This window comes from Lepidochelys olivacea, assembly GCF_965140295.1.
Source record: "Lepidochelys olivacea isolate rLepOli2 genome assembly, chromosome: 6".
Lineage (NCBI taxonomy): Eukaryota > Metazoa > Chordata > Testudines > Cheloniidae > Lepidochelys > Lepidochelys olivacea.
Genome location: NC_140416.1, coordinates 21,764,579 through 21,776,815, shown reverse-complemented (window position 1 = coordinate 21,776,815; position 12,237 = coordinate 21,764,579). Strand labels below are relative to the sequence as shown.

Below are 12,237 nucleotides of genomic sequence, written 5' to 3'. Positions count from 1 at the left end.
CTGTGGCGGGATGGGGGTCGGGGGTAGGAAGGGGCTGACTCATGGTGTTTGCAGGCTTGGGTTAGCGACACTGCTGCCGGAAAGTCTGGCCGCAGGCAGCCCTCGGCTACCTCCCTCCGCCTGACTGTGGCGTTTGCAGGGTTAAATCCCTTCCCCAGCTGCCGCCTCCCCGGTGATCACGTGACACGGAGTGGCACTTTTAGCCCGTCAGCTGATCCCAAAGTCACAGGGTTCCATGCTCAGTCATCCCCTGCCCTGGGTAACGCACGGATCGGCTTGCCGCCCAGGTCACGCCGGGAGCCCGCTCCGCAGCAGCCATGGGGCTCCGCTCCTTTCTCCTACTCCTGGCCCTTGTGCTCCCATGCTCGGCGCTGATCAGGTGAGCGAAGGGCTGCAGCTGGGCACGGCTGGACAGCAGGCGCTAGGGGCTCCCGGGGTGGGGTCCTTGTAAACAGAGGTGCTGGCTGGGAGCCCGATGGCTACAGCAGCCGCTCTCCCCTTCCGCCAAAGAGCTGCTGGGGGCGTCTGTGTTAGAAGCCCTCCTGCTTGGGCTTGCCCCATTGCCCGGCTGCCTGCGGTAACTGGGGAGGGTTGCAGGAAAGCAGGGTCTTTGTTGCTTAGGAATGTGCGTGTGTCTCTCGCTCCTGGGCGGTTGCGATTTCTCTCTGCCATCATGAGCTCATGGGGGATTAGGGCTTGACGTGAGGAATTAGCTGCAGACTCAGGTAGACGCCTACCAAATCAAAGAGCCGGCCTCCCTGCATCCCAGCAGGGGCTGGAAATGGGAGAATTAAGCAAAGAAGTAAAAAAAAAATCTGACCCAGCGTGAGTTCAAATTTGGTCCTGGGCTAGACCCGGACTTTTTCTATGGGCTTCCCCCCTGGGAAATGCACCTGCCTCTCCAAGGGCACACTTCGCCTCAGGAAGAGGCATGAGGTGCGCTTTATAGTGTCTTCCTACTGCTAAGCAGAAGTTAGGAGCATGTAGTGTGCCACCCTGGATGTGTTGCAGCTGTTTCCCCAGTCACCTTTCCCCAGGGCCAAATCCAGCAAACGGGCTGAGCACTCTTAACTCCCCATTGAAACTGGTTAGAGTTGAGGGTGCACGGCGTCGAGCAGGATGTGGTCCTCAGGAAACAAACCCTGTCGGGCTCAGGTCGCTCACCCAAATTCATTCTTGCATAGTTTCAAGGTAAATGTATATTGGGGGTGGGGTGGGGCTTGTTTTGAGTTAACTTTCACTTGAAACTGACAGTCAAGAGGAGAAAATTCCTGACCACTAAGTAAAACCTCAAGTCTTGATTTCTCAGAAGTTCTGTTGACCTTTACAGGAGCAAAACTTTCCAAGCCCTGATTGTTCAGAAGGTCTGGGCACCTGCAGCTGCTATTGATTTCAGCTGGAATTGTGGGTGTTCAGTCCTTTTGAAAATCAGGGCTTGGAAGGCTTTGGCTCCTGTGAAGGCCAATGGAACGTCTGAGAGATCATCAAGATTTGAGAGTTATTTAGTGGTCAGGAATATTCTTCTCTTGTTGCTGAAACTGGCAGTCAATATGTTAACTTCAAACAAAACGCTCCACAAAATATACATTTATTCTGGAACTAGGTAGCAGTGAATTTGCGGGATTTGTTGGCAGCAAGCAGCTCTTGACCAGGGGATTTGTGTTGTGGAAACAATGTGCCCTCTTGTTGAAGTCTGTTGCTTTGATCTGTGATACAGAAGTGGAAGTTTCCGGACACATCAGGAGCCTGATCATTGTGGCCCTGCACTTTGCACAGTCAGTTTCACCAGCGCAAAGTGTGTGTAAAATGCTTTGCAATCAGAATAGTAGTGTACACACACACACAACCCCCAACTGGTGAAAATAACTATTCTAGGTGCTGGACAGCAGTGAATGAGGGCCTGTGAGTCAGGAGTCTGATCTAGGGAGTGCCAAGCTGGGATAGTTGTCCTCTCAAATTGAACCTCAGTGGAGTCTTTACAAAGTTCTAAATCATAAGCAAAATAGCTGTAAATTGTCTTCCTTTATTTCATTTTCTGTGAGCTGTGGTCTGCTTTCTGTCAATATACTAACTTTTTTCTTATCTGCACTGGATCATGACCAACAAAGGAAGTGCCTTTACATAGGTATTGACTTTACCACTCTTCGATCCTAGGGAAACCGCCTGATACTGGAGCTATCGTTTGCTGCATAGAGCCCCTCCTGTGCTTCCCTTGTTTCTGGACTCTGAGCAGTTTTCAACAACTGTTTCAACAAAATTATACTCTTGTTGCTGGCCATCAGCAACCAGTACAGCCATGGTACCTGACCGCTGGCAAGAACACGGTCAGTTTCCCAGTGTGGACAGGGCCTGAAATACAGAAACTCCAGAAAAGTTGGCAGAGTCCTTACACACAGCAGCATCCAGATGCATGGTCTCCCTGGGAGAGGAGAATGGATGGTTTTGAGCAGGCTGACTGCCACACTTTAAGGGGCAACTTTCTTGAGCAAAGCCACTGGCTCCAGAAGATCATTAGTAGCGCAGGGGCCTTGAGCATTAAAGTGCTTTCCCTGTTTGAGTGAAATCGCTGAGGCGTCGCCTATGCTGGGATCTGGAGGCTGGATCAGTAACTATCATTAGCATGGTTCCCTAATTCAAGTGAACAGGGAATCCTTTTCCCAAACTAAACAGCGCTGTACACCACTCCTGCCGCCTCCCCAAACATGGTTTTATAAGCCCTTCAGGGCAAGAATGTTCTGTTTTCTATATTCATCCAGCACCCTGCTAATGGGAGGCCTGGTGTAAAGCCCACTGAAGTCAATGGAAAGACTCTCTTTGACATCAGTGGGCTTTGGATCCAGGCCTTTGTCATGAAAACAATGTCCTGTTCTATGTGTTGGAACATAGCTAGAACTAGCGTGGTTCTGCTTCTGGTATGAAGAGGGCCTTAAAGAACAAGGGGAGTTCCCCAAAGAGGGAAGGAAGGAGGAGAAGGGAATAACGGTGATACCCAAACGTCCTGATATTTTATTTTTCTTCCGGTGCTGGTAGCCCACCTCCCCTCCACGCACAGACAAACTCACGTGGGTCACTGAAGTTGAGGTGAGGCTTCCAACTCTTAGAAGCAGCCCATGCTAGAAATGCTGGATTGTGACACACCTTAAGTTTGGCTCATTCAGGGATGTCTACAGTAGGACCTGGGGTGCCGTTCCAAGCTCAAGGACGCACACTTCCCCAGCTGGAAGTGTAGTAGACATGCCCCGGATGGAAAGCAATGAGTGCTTCTCTTCATGCACAGGCCTTGGGAATCGAGAGAGACAGACAACATGGCTCTCTGGATAGGGCACTGGGCTTCAACTTGGAAGACCTGGGTGCTCTTCCTGGCTCTGCCAAGTACCTGCTGTGTGATCTTGGGCAAGTCAGTCTCTGTACCTCAGTTACCTCAATTTCCCCATCTTGGGGGATAATTGCCGTTTCCTCCTTTGTAAAGCACTTTGAGATCTACACATGAAAAGCACGAAGAGCTAGGTATTCTTATTAAGGCTCCAGAAAGAAGACCCGACAGTAGGCTTCAGAAAAATATAAACTTTGTCGAAGTTTGCCCCAGGCTGGGAGTTGCGCTGTAAACATTGCTGACATTAGGAGCCAAATTCTCTGCTGATGTAAACTGGCAGATCCGTTAATTCCAATGGAACTGTGCCATTTTGCACCAGCAGAAGATGTGTTCCTGAGAACCCTATAGGCCTTGGTGTGCATTTCTTTGTATGCACAGATCAACAGAAACAGGTGCTGTCACCCTGGGGAGAGGGGAGGAGGAGGGAAAATTCTGTCCCTCAGAACATTAAACAGCAGCATGTTCTGGATTTTTGTAAGACTGCTACTGAACCTCTGAGCGCTCCTTGCGTACCAGACGATCACTTGCTTTGCATGGGGCCCAGCCTTGCCTGTAGGGGAGGTGGATGCTGTTGTGTGGCATTGGCAGGGTTACTTGCTTTACCTGGCAATGTGCTTTTCTTTCGTTCCCAAACAGAATCCCACTGACTAAGTTCCCCTCGGTGCGCCGCATCCTAAATGAAGCCGGAAGCGAAATCCCCGATCTGAATGCCATGGGCGAATTCCTGAAATACAAGCTGGGTGTGCCTGGCATAGGGGATCCCACCCCGGAGACCCTCAAGAACTACATGGATGTAAGTACAGCAGCTGATTCTGCAGGGTCACTGCTCTATTTGGCAGCATGGTATTGCAGGGAGTTCCCTGTCTCAATGCATAGGGTCTGCCATTAACCTGGAAACTTGTTGTCATCAGCACCTCTTTGCAGCATGCAAGGACAGGAAAAAGAGGCTGTTGCTTGCCCACAGTGATAGCTGACTCATCCTGCTGCAAATGCTTCTCAAGTGCCTGACTCTTTGCTGTGAATATTGAATTGCACTCAGGCCTTATCCCTTCAACAGCCCCTGCACATGGGTAGTATTTGTTTGCAGACACATTCTCTCATCCAGTGCTGTGGAAATCCACTCCCGAGGAAACTCACCCTGCCAAAGTCAGGGCCTCAGTTCTGCAGCAAGCTCCTTACTCTACCTCAGTTTACCCACATGTAAAACAGTGATAATACCTCCTATACAGAGCTGTTGCAGGGATTGCCTAACTCTCTCTTTGAAGATTTGATCCTTTAGACTCTAGTCCTGCTTCCACAGACATCAATGGCGATGCCTCATTTGGCTTCAGGGGGAGGAGAAGGCCTTTAAGTGTAGCACTACATGAGTACACAGATGCAGTACAGAGTCCCAGGGAATGGAGGAGCCAACAGTTTGAAGGGCGAGCTCCTCTTATTTACAGCTATTTGCAGTTTTAATAAACCCGCTGCCACACCCAAGAGAGCTTTAAAACAGTCTTCACAGCTTCAGTAACCTATTTCTTTTCCCCTCATTGCTAATTACCCAAACTTTGACTGTCAGTAGAAGCTTTCTCCTTTATAATCAGACCTTTCAACTTCTTGCCTGATTGGTGGTGCCACCAATCCGCTGTCTGTGATGCAAGGGCATAACAAATTGTAGTTTTCACTGAATGCATCAAGCAGGAGGGAGAGGTAGCCGTTAGTATTACTAGTCCTTGTGGCCAGGGCACTGGGCTGGAATCTGTAAGAGCCAAGAATAGAACCCAGCTCTATCACTGAGCTGCTGGGGAAATGAAGGTGGGAAGTGATTTGCCCATCTGTAGAACGGAGATAGCGATATTGATCTCCTTTGTAAAGTGCCGTGCTATCTCTGGATGAAAAGAACAATTACTGCTGTTTGTTTGAGGCCCAGATCCAGCAAAGCATTACTGCTTTACTTTAAGCTGTTGAGTAGTCCCATTAGAGTTAAGCATGTGCTTTAAATCGTTTGCTGGATCAGAGCCTAAGCCCATAGGAATCACAATGGGAGCTGCTGGGCGCTGAGTTGTTTTGAAAGTCTGGCCCCAGATGAGGGTGCTGAGCATTTGTCAAAATGGCCATGAGCTCTTTGGAAAGTCTGGCTTGTCGAGTGCACTTGAAATTGGGCACTCAAGAAAACAACAAGGCAGATGTTACACACCCACACACTGGCAGCAGCACTGATGAGGGTCAAGTGAAAAGGGAATCCAGAAACAGAATGTATGTGCCATTTTGCTTTAGTAAAACACTGCATATATTTTGAGAGTGCAGGGTTCCTTTCATCAAAGCTCACTACCTGGGTTTGCATTGGACACACACAGACGCTTTGTAGTTCATTAATGGAGCAAATTACATGTTGGATATTCAGGAAGCTGCCTATCCTCAGCCTCGCTAGGGACTTTATGTAACTTGAATGCTGGAGGGAGGTTCAGAACCCACTTCAAAAGGAATTGTCCCCTTGTGGATTAAGGGGAACCTGCATTAGCTTTTAGCAGTATAGTATCCATGAAACATGGTTATAGTCCTCTTCCATCCAGTAGGGGGCATTGGCACACATGCTCATTATAATATTAACCCCTTGATAGCAGTGGTGCTGACACTAGCATGAGGGAAAAACCCCAAGCATTCAAGGCCGCAATTGTTTACTGAAGTCTCCTCTTGGCACATGACCGGAAACAGATTACAAAAGGGGGATGTGAGCTTGGGTCATCTGATGGGGAATCAGCAACATGATTAGGGCTGTTGTGTGACACTGTCAGCCAGGATCTAGGCAAGTGTTTTCCCTGCAGATGGAAAAGAAAATGCCTTGCAAACATCGGGGAGGCAATGGGTGCCTGAATGATAGGGGAGGATAGGAGAGGCAACCCTCCGCCGGGATAGAGGTCATTTCCCACCTCCGCAGCTTGGATCCTGCTGAATCACCCTTGCCAGCATTATCCCTGGTTCTTAAAAATGTAGGCCTCCCATTGACTTCAATGGGCTTTGGATCCGGTGTTTTCAAACAGGGCCTCATTGTGAGAGACCCTCATTCGAGGGCTTTATCCACCCTCGGTAAATGACTCAGCTCTCATACTGCAGGCAGAACCTTCCAGAAGGGCCCACCTTTGAAGCAGGTTCTTTCTCCTACGTAGTAGCCATGCTGCTGTCCTCTAGAAAGTTACCTATTAGCTGCTTCACGTAACCAGAACAGGGCTCAGCACAGCTGCGGTGATCTGCCCAGCTCTGGCGCTGCCCATGTTTCTGCTCTTGATTCGTATTGCATCGCACCTCTTCCCCCACAGCTGTGCTAGTCTCACCCCTGCCTAGTTCCTTCTCTCACTCGCTTCGTCAGACCTTCCAGACACGCTGCTCCCCAGACAGGAGGTTTAGACTGTTTAGTTATGCCAAACTTTTCTAACTGGGGTGCTGAAAATTAAACACCCAACCTGATTGTGAATAAGTGGCCTCATCTCTTTTTTTCCTTCTGAGTTGCTAAGCATCTGCAGCTCCTGTTGACTTCAGTTGAATATGTGGGTGCTCAGCACTTCTGAAAATTCGCCTCCAGTTGGGCACCCAAAACATGAGACCTCTAAATTTCAGTGGCAATTCAGCCTTGGTTCCTACAGGACAGGTGGAATTTTAAAGCTCCCAGACCTGAAGGCATCAGACTTATGAACAACCATACATGTCGCGTCCTGCATATGTGGAGTGCTCTCCTGGGAACGGGAATATCTTGGCAGCTTTTCACTTGCACTCCCCAGCCCCCTGGGCTCTTGTCAGACTTCCAATTTCTTCCTCCCTCAACTTCCTTGGGATCAGCAAGGAGGGACCGCAATTGGTTAATCAGCGATGTCAAAACAGAGGGAGGTGGGGATTACACAACAGTGGGGCTGCGATTCCGAAACATTTCTGGCTTCTTCTTCTAAAGACCTTTTTCCTCATTTTCAGCTCTTGCCTGTTGGGAGCTGACACTTAAGTCACTTCTCAGGTGCTGTTTTTTTCCATCTTCAAATCTTGTTGCTAGAAATGATTTCAACCCCCTTTTGGTTTATTTTCAAGTCACAAGAAAGTCAGAGGGATTTGGTTGTGCTGCTCTTGTGACATCAGGCTAGAACACTGGATCCCAGGAGCGGTGGCAGGGCAGATTTATTATTTGTCTTACTGTAGCGCCTTGCAGCCCAAGTCATAGACCAGGACCCCCGTGTGCTAGGCACTGTACAAACACAGCAAAACCAGTCCCTGCCCCCAAAGAGCTTACAAACTAACAAAAAGGCCAGAGACAACAGGTGGAAACAGATGAGCGTGGGGTGGTTAAAGGAAATAATGAGACCATATTAGTCAGTGTGATGGGCAGTGATGTAGCTCAGACCACATTCTCCTTCCATCTGAAAGAGCATGTAGCATGGGCCCAACCACTGGGTGGGAGAGGATTCGCAGAAGGGATCACTGTAGTTCTTGTGCATGATATCAGCTGTGTCTTTCTTAGCCCACCCCCACCTTTTTTTTTTTTTTTCCCTTCCGGGCAATGCCCCCTCTCCTTCCCACCCAGCTCTGCATGCCCTATGACTGAAGAGTTTAAAAATAACAAGGTTTCATCCCTTCCCCTGAAATATACCCTCCTTCTACCGCTCATCGCTGCTTGTCACCCCAATCTGGACAGTGTCCCCTGGTTAGATGGGCAGAAGATCCTGCCCAAGTCTCCCCAAGAGGCCCCTCTCAGAGTTTTGGTTGCCGCTGACCAGGATGCCGGTGACTCATTTTGTTCTCCTCCCCCCAGAACTTGTGGCCCACAGGTGGTACAGAATGGTACCCAGTATTGACTCATAAGGGGATACTCTGCGTCTGTTCCTGTTAATGGACAACTCATGCCTTAAAGTCAGCTTTGTATTGTTTCCAATGGCTTGTTTTGGTTTTTCCCTTTCTGGTGCAAGAAAGTGGGGAATGGGGTGGGGGGGGTCAGTTGTACCTTTGCCTTCAGGTAGGGAGACCCTGACAGTGTGCCAGAACCCCACCCAAAGTGCTAGGAGACTGGGGGAGCCTCTAAACCTCCTCAGCAGAAGTAGCCATTTGGGCATGATGCACAATGGAGACTGCACACCCTGCATTGCAATGCCATTGAGATGTGGGTCATGTCATGAGAGTGACATGACAGGTGGTATCTCCATGGCTTTCTTAACTGTATTGACCTAGTTCTCCTGCATCCCTACACCTAGGATGCCCTCCCTGGCCGAGGGAAGCAGTATCTCTGCAGTCAGGTCTTCAAGCACCTCTTCTGTGAAGCTCATCAGTATTTAAAGCACATAGCACTTCCTCTGGGTTTCCCAGCATCTATTTGGTTCTAGTGTATACATTTAGCTGTCTAGTTCCTTGAGCAGCGTCTATTGGCCAGATCATGGCTCACACGGAGAACGCTTTGCTTTGCGCTGTGAGACTGGTGCAATCTTATAGCCGGCTTAACCGGCTACCTTAAGAATTTCCCCTTAGGAATCTCCAGATGGCATAGAACTGGCCTAGCAGCTGTGGGCCGCCCATCCCACTTCCAACATAGGGGTGTGATGTACAGAAGGGGTGTGTGGCTAATGTACAGCTGCATTCCTGTCTCAGGTCCCAGAACAGCCCAGTGGGGCTCCATTGCAGCCGGCAGAACTTAAAGAAACCCTGAGTCTAAGTTCTGTGGCCCTGTCATAGGGTGAGTTGGGCCTGTCAAAGATTCAAGCCCCCAGTTCTAGCCTACACTTTGATCAGGTGACAGTCATGTGACTGAAGGCATTAGTCCATATAGGCCCAGCTAATCCTGTGATGGAGACTGACCCAGCGAAGCACTTAAGTATCTGTTAGTTTTTAAGTACTTTTGTACTGGATTTGCTGCAAATTCAGTACAAAGTCAGCCTTGTAGGATGGGCATGTGGGTTTTTTTGTTTGTTTTTTGTTTTAAGATCAGCTCCGTTCCCAAAGTTCAAGCTCCCTTTGGAAGTCAGGGAGTCTGCAAAGCTTTTCTTGTCTGTCCTCTTACTATTTGCAGTGGTGTTGTAGGCATGTTGGTCCTAGGATATTAGCGAGACAAGGAGTGTGAGGGGATATCTTCTGTTGGTGGAAGAGCTGTGTGTAGCTCAAAAGCTTCTCTCTCTCATCAACAGAAGCTGGTCCAATAAAAAATACGACCTCCTCCACCTTGTTGCCTTGCTAACAGATTAGGCTTTTACAGTGCTCTGGCTGGCAATGTGCAAAAATTTAAATAGCCCATTACATGGAGGGGATTTGACCATGACTGTCAGTGACAAGTGGAAATCTGTCACTCTTAGTGGAGAGGTATTTGCAGGGTTACAGAAGGATGCTTCAAAAGATCAAATAAAGGAGAAAGGACTGGGAGATTTTTCTCTTCAGATTGTGACCACTTCTAGTTTTTAACCCAGTCAAGTACCTGTTACAACACTTTGGTCACCTGACTCAATTACTACAGGGTTACGTGTTGGTTACATCAACTAGTATCTGTGTTTGTAATCTGGTCACGGGGCAAGATTGTAATTGGGTCCCCTGACTTGGTTCTAGTTAAGGTGTAGATGAGGTCTTTGCATCGACCCAGGGTCATTCTCTTCTAGTATTAAGGAAGTGCTTTAAAGTAAGCTGATCTTTGGGTCACTGTCTAGTGGCTCCTTTTCCCCACTGGAAGAACGCAGAGAAGTGAAAATCCTCAGCACAGCTGTTGGGTGACCTTTGAGGCGTGCTGGGTTTGGACAAACTTTGGTGACCATGCAAAATAAAAAACATAGAAAACAACACAGGAAAAGTGCTGAATCATTGGCCCATCTACGCTGCCTTCCCTTGTGACTGCAAGTCAGCGTATTGCTGGCAAACCGGTGGAAAGCTGGTCCAGGGCTATTCTGATCAGATGAGTTCTTGTGTGTGAAACCCCTTCAGTTAAGGCAATTTAAAAAACAAAAAGCCAACATCGCTCCATCTGCATTTCATTTTATTCAGCCTCCCCTGCTGCGCTCTGGCTATGCTTCCATTCAGCCCACTGCCATGCTGTTAGTAATGGGCTTTCCTGGTCCGTCTCCCAGAACTGCTGGTCAGGGGAAGACTGATCCTGTGCTACCTTGCTCCTTATGTGGCTATGCCTTACAAACCCTACTCCACTGTAAGCTAGTGGGATGTTTATTGGCTAGCACTTGGGGACAGTATAAATGAGCACAGCAGGGGCAAGGCAGTAGAGAATCATGCTCAGGATTCCATAAACTGATGTAGTCAGGCATGTGTCCCGTGCTAATCCCTCCTTGCCTGCAATAAGGGGTTAATTTTTTTGAGTTCTAGCAATAATCGGAAAGCACCACTGCCTCCCCATTACAGTTTATTATAATGGATCACTAACTCCTTAGTGATCTGAGCTGCCTTACAAAACTGCTAAATACTTAGGACCCTGCCTCACTGCAGCTGGCTATACACTGCAGTGTCCTTTTTAATCAGGACCCTGAGGTTTGGAGGGTGTTTTAGGGCAAAAATTGACCTCCCTTCCTCAGAGCTTTCCCTCTAAGGTCCTGATTGTCTGTGGATCAGGGCCTGAGATTTTTATTTTAGTTGCCCAGCCTTCCCTTATTACTAAGCACCCATCAAGCCTGGGGCCCCCACTGTGCTAGGCACTGTACAAACACAGAGTAGCAGATGGTCCCTGCCACAACAAGTTTACAGTCCAAATTGACCAGACCGGTGCAGCGTGGGAGAAGGGTAAATTCAGAGGAAAGAAAAGTGAGGGGAAGAGGAGTGAGGGGGCAGGACAGAGAACAAAAGGCTAAGAGGGGCAGGTGCAGAGTGAACTGGGGTGAAGAGATTGGGCAGTGGGACAGGGTCGGATCAATCAGCAGAGGAAGTCCTTGGTATGTCTGGTCCCGGTTTTGGCTGCCTCAGTGCCGCTCCTACCAGCTAGACTGGAGCCTCCGGCTGATTTTTCTCACTGCAGTTTTTCCCCAAGACCACATGGGGGAGGAAGGGCCAGGGGAAGTCACCATCTGCGTTCTCGTGCCCCCGGAGTGTGTGTTTTGGGGTGAGGCGTTTCCTTGCATAGTTCTGGGTCAGAAGAAGAGGGAAGAGCAGCTCCAGCTGGACCCCATTTTACCCTCTCCGCACAGTGCAACAGTCCATGGTGTGTGGCTTTCCTTTGCCCCCAATCCTGATGGTTCCCAACACCAGGAATAAACTTTAGGACGGTGGGGAGATGTCCTCCATCATGTGAGAGTCCCAGTAAGCAAACCCAGAGCATCTGTGTGCCTCACACCCAAGGGCTGTCCCAGCTCTCAACTTCCTTCTGCCATCAATTGGAGGGGGACTGCCCTTCCCTCCCTGCAATCGCTCCTATAACAATAAGCAAAATTTTGCTGCTGCTCGGGGATGCCATCTATGGCGCATGAACAGGAGCACCAGGCCTGCCTAACTGGTGTACTCTGTACCGCCATCTCTGTGTTCAGCATGCTGCAGTCCAGGGCATCCAGCCACCCGCACATGTAGCTGGCTGATAAACTAGACTCCAAGGTTGCTTCTAAACTGCTGGTCCAGCTCTTTCCCCACAATACTGACAACGCCTCTCCCACCCCCCTTCGTTAAACTCCTTCAGGCACATCTTGTGCAATCTCTTGCTACCCCCTGGCTCAGGGGAGCTGTGTTCTCCTACGCTTGCCGCTTGAAAAGTTTCTGATCCCTACTAGCCTGCCAGCCAGGGTGGGAAATACTTGTGCTGCCGCTCCTACCTCTTGCAATTTGCGGGAATCAGACTCTTGTGCACTGTAATTGTCACAATGCCAGTTGGCTTTCTAATTTTTTTTTCACCTTACTCCCTCTTTTCACTTTGTAATAGTTGTGTTTCCTTCCTGGCTTCA

The 12,237-nt window shown here is 49.1% G+C and overlaps 1 protein-coding gene across 1 annotated transcript in view; it reads left to right on the top strand.

Annotated features, from left to right (window-relative positions):
• Positions 1–207: 207 nt before the first annotated feature.
• CTSD (cathepsin D) overlaps positions 208–12,237 on the top strand; it is a 34,340-nt gene continuing 22,310 nt past the window's right edge. Inside the window, exons 1-2 of the mRNA XM_084630585.1 lie at positions 208–379; positions 4,010–4,166. Coding sequence (XP_084486711.1) covers positions 318–379; positions 4,010–4,166 — 219 coding nt within the window. The 5' untranslated portion in view covers positions 208–317. The remainder of the gene's footprint in view (positions 380–4,009; positions 4,167–12,237) is intronic.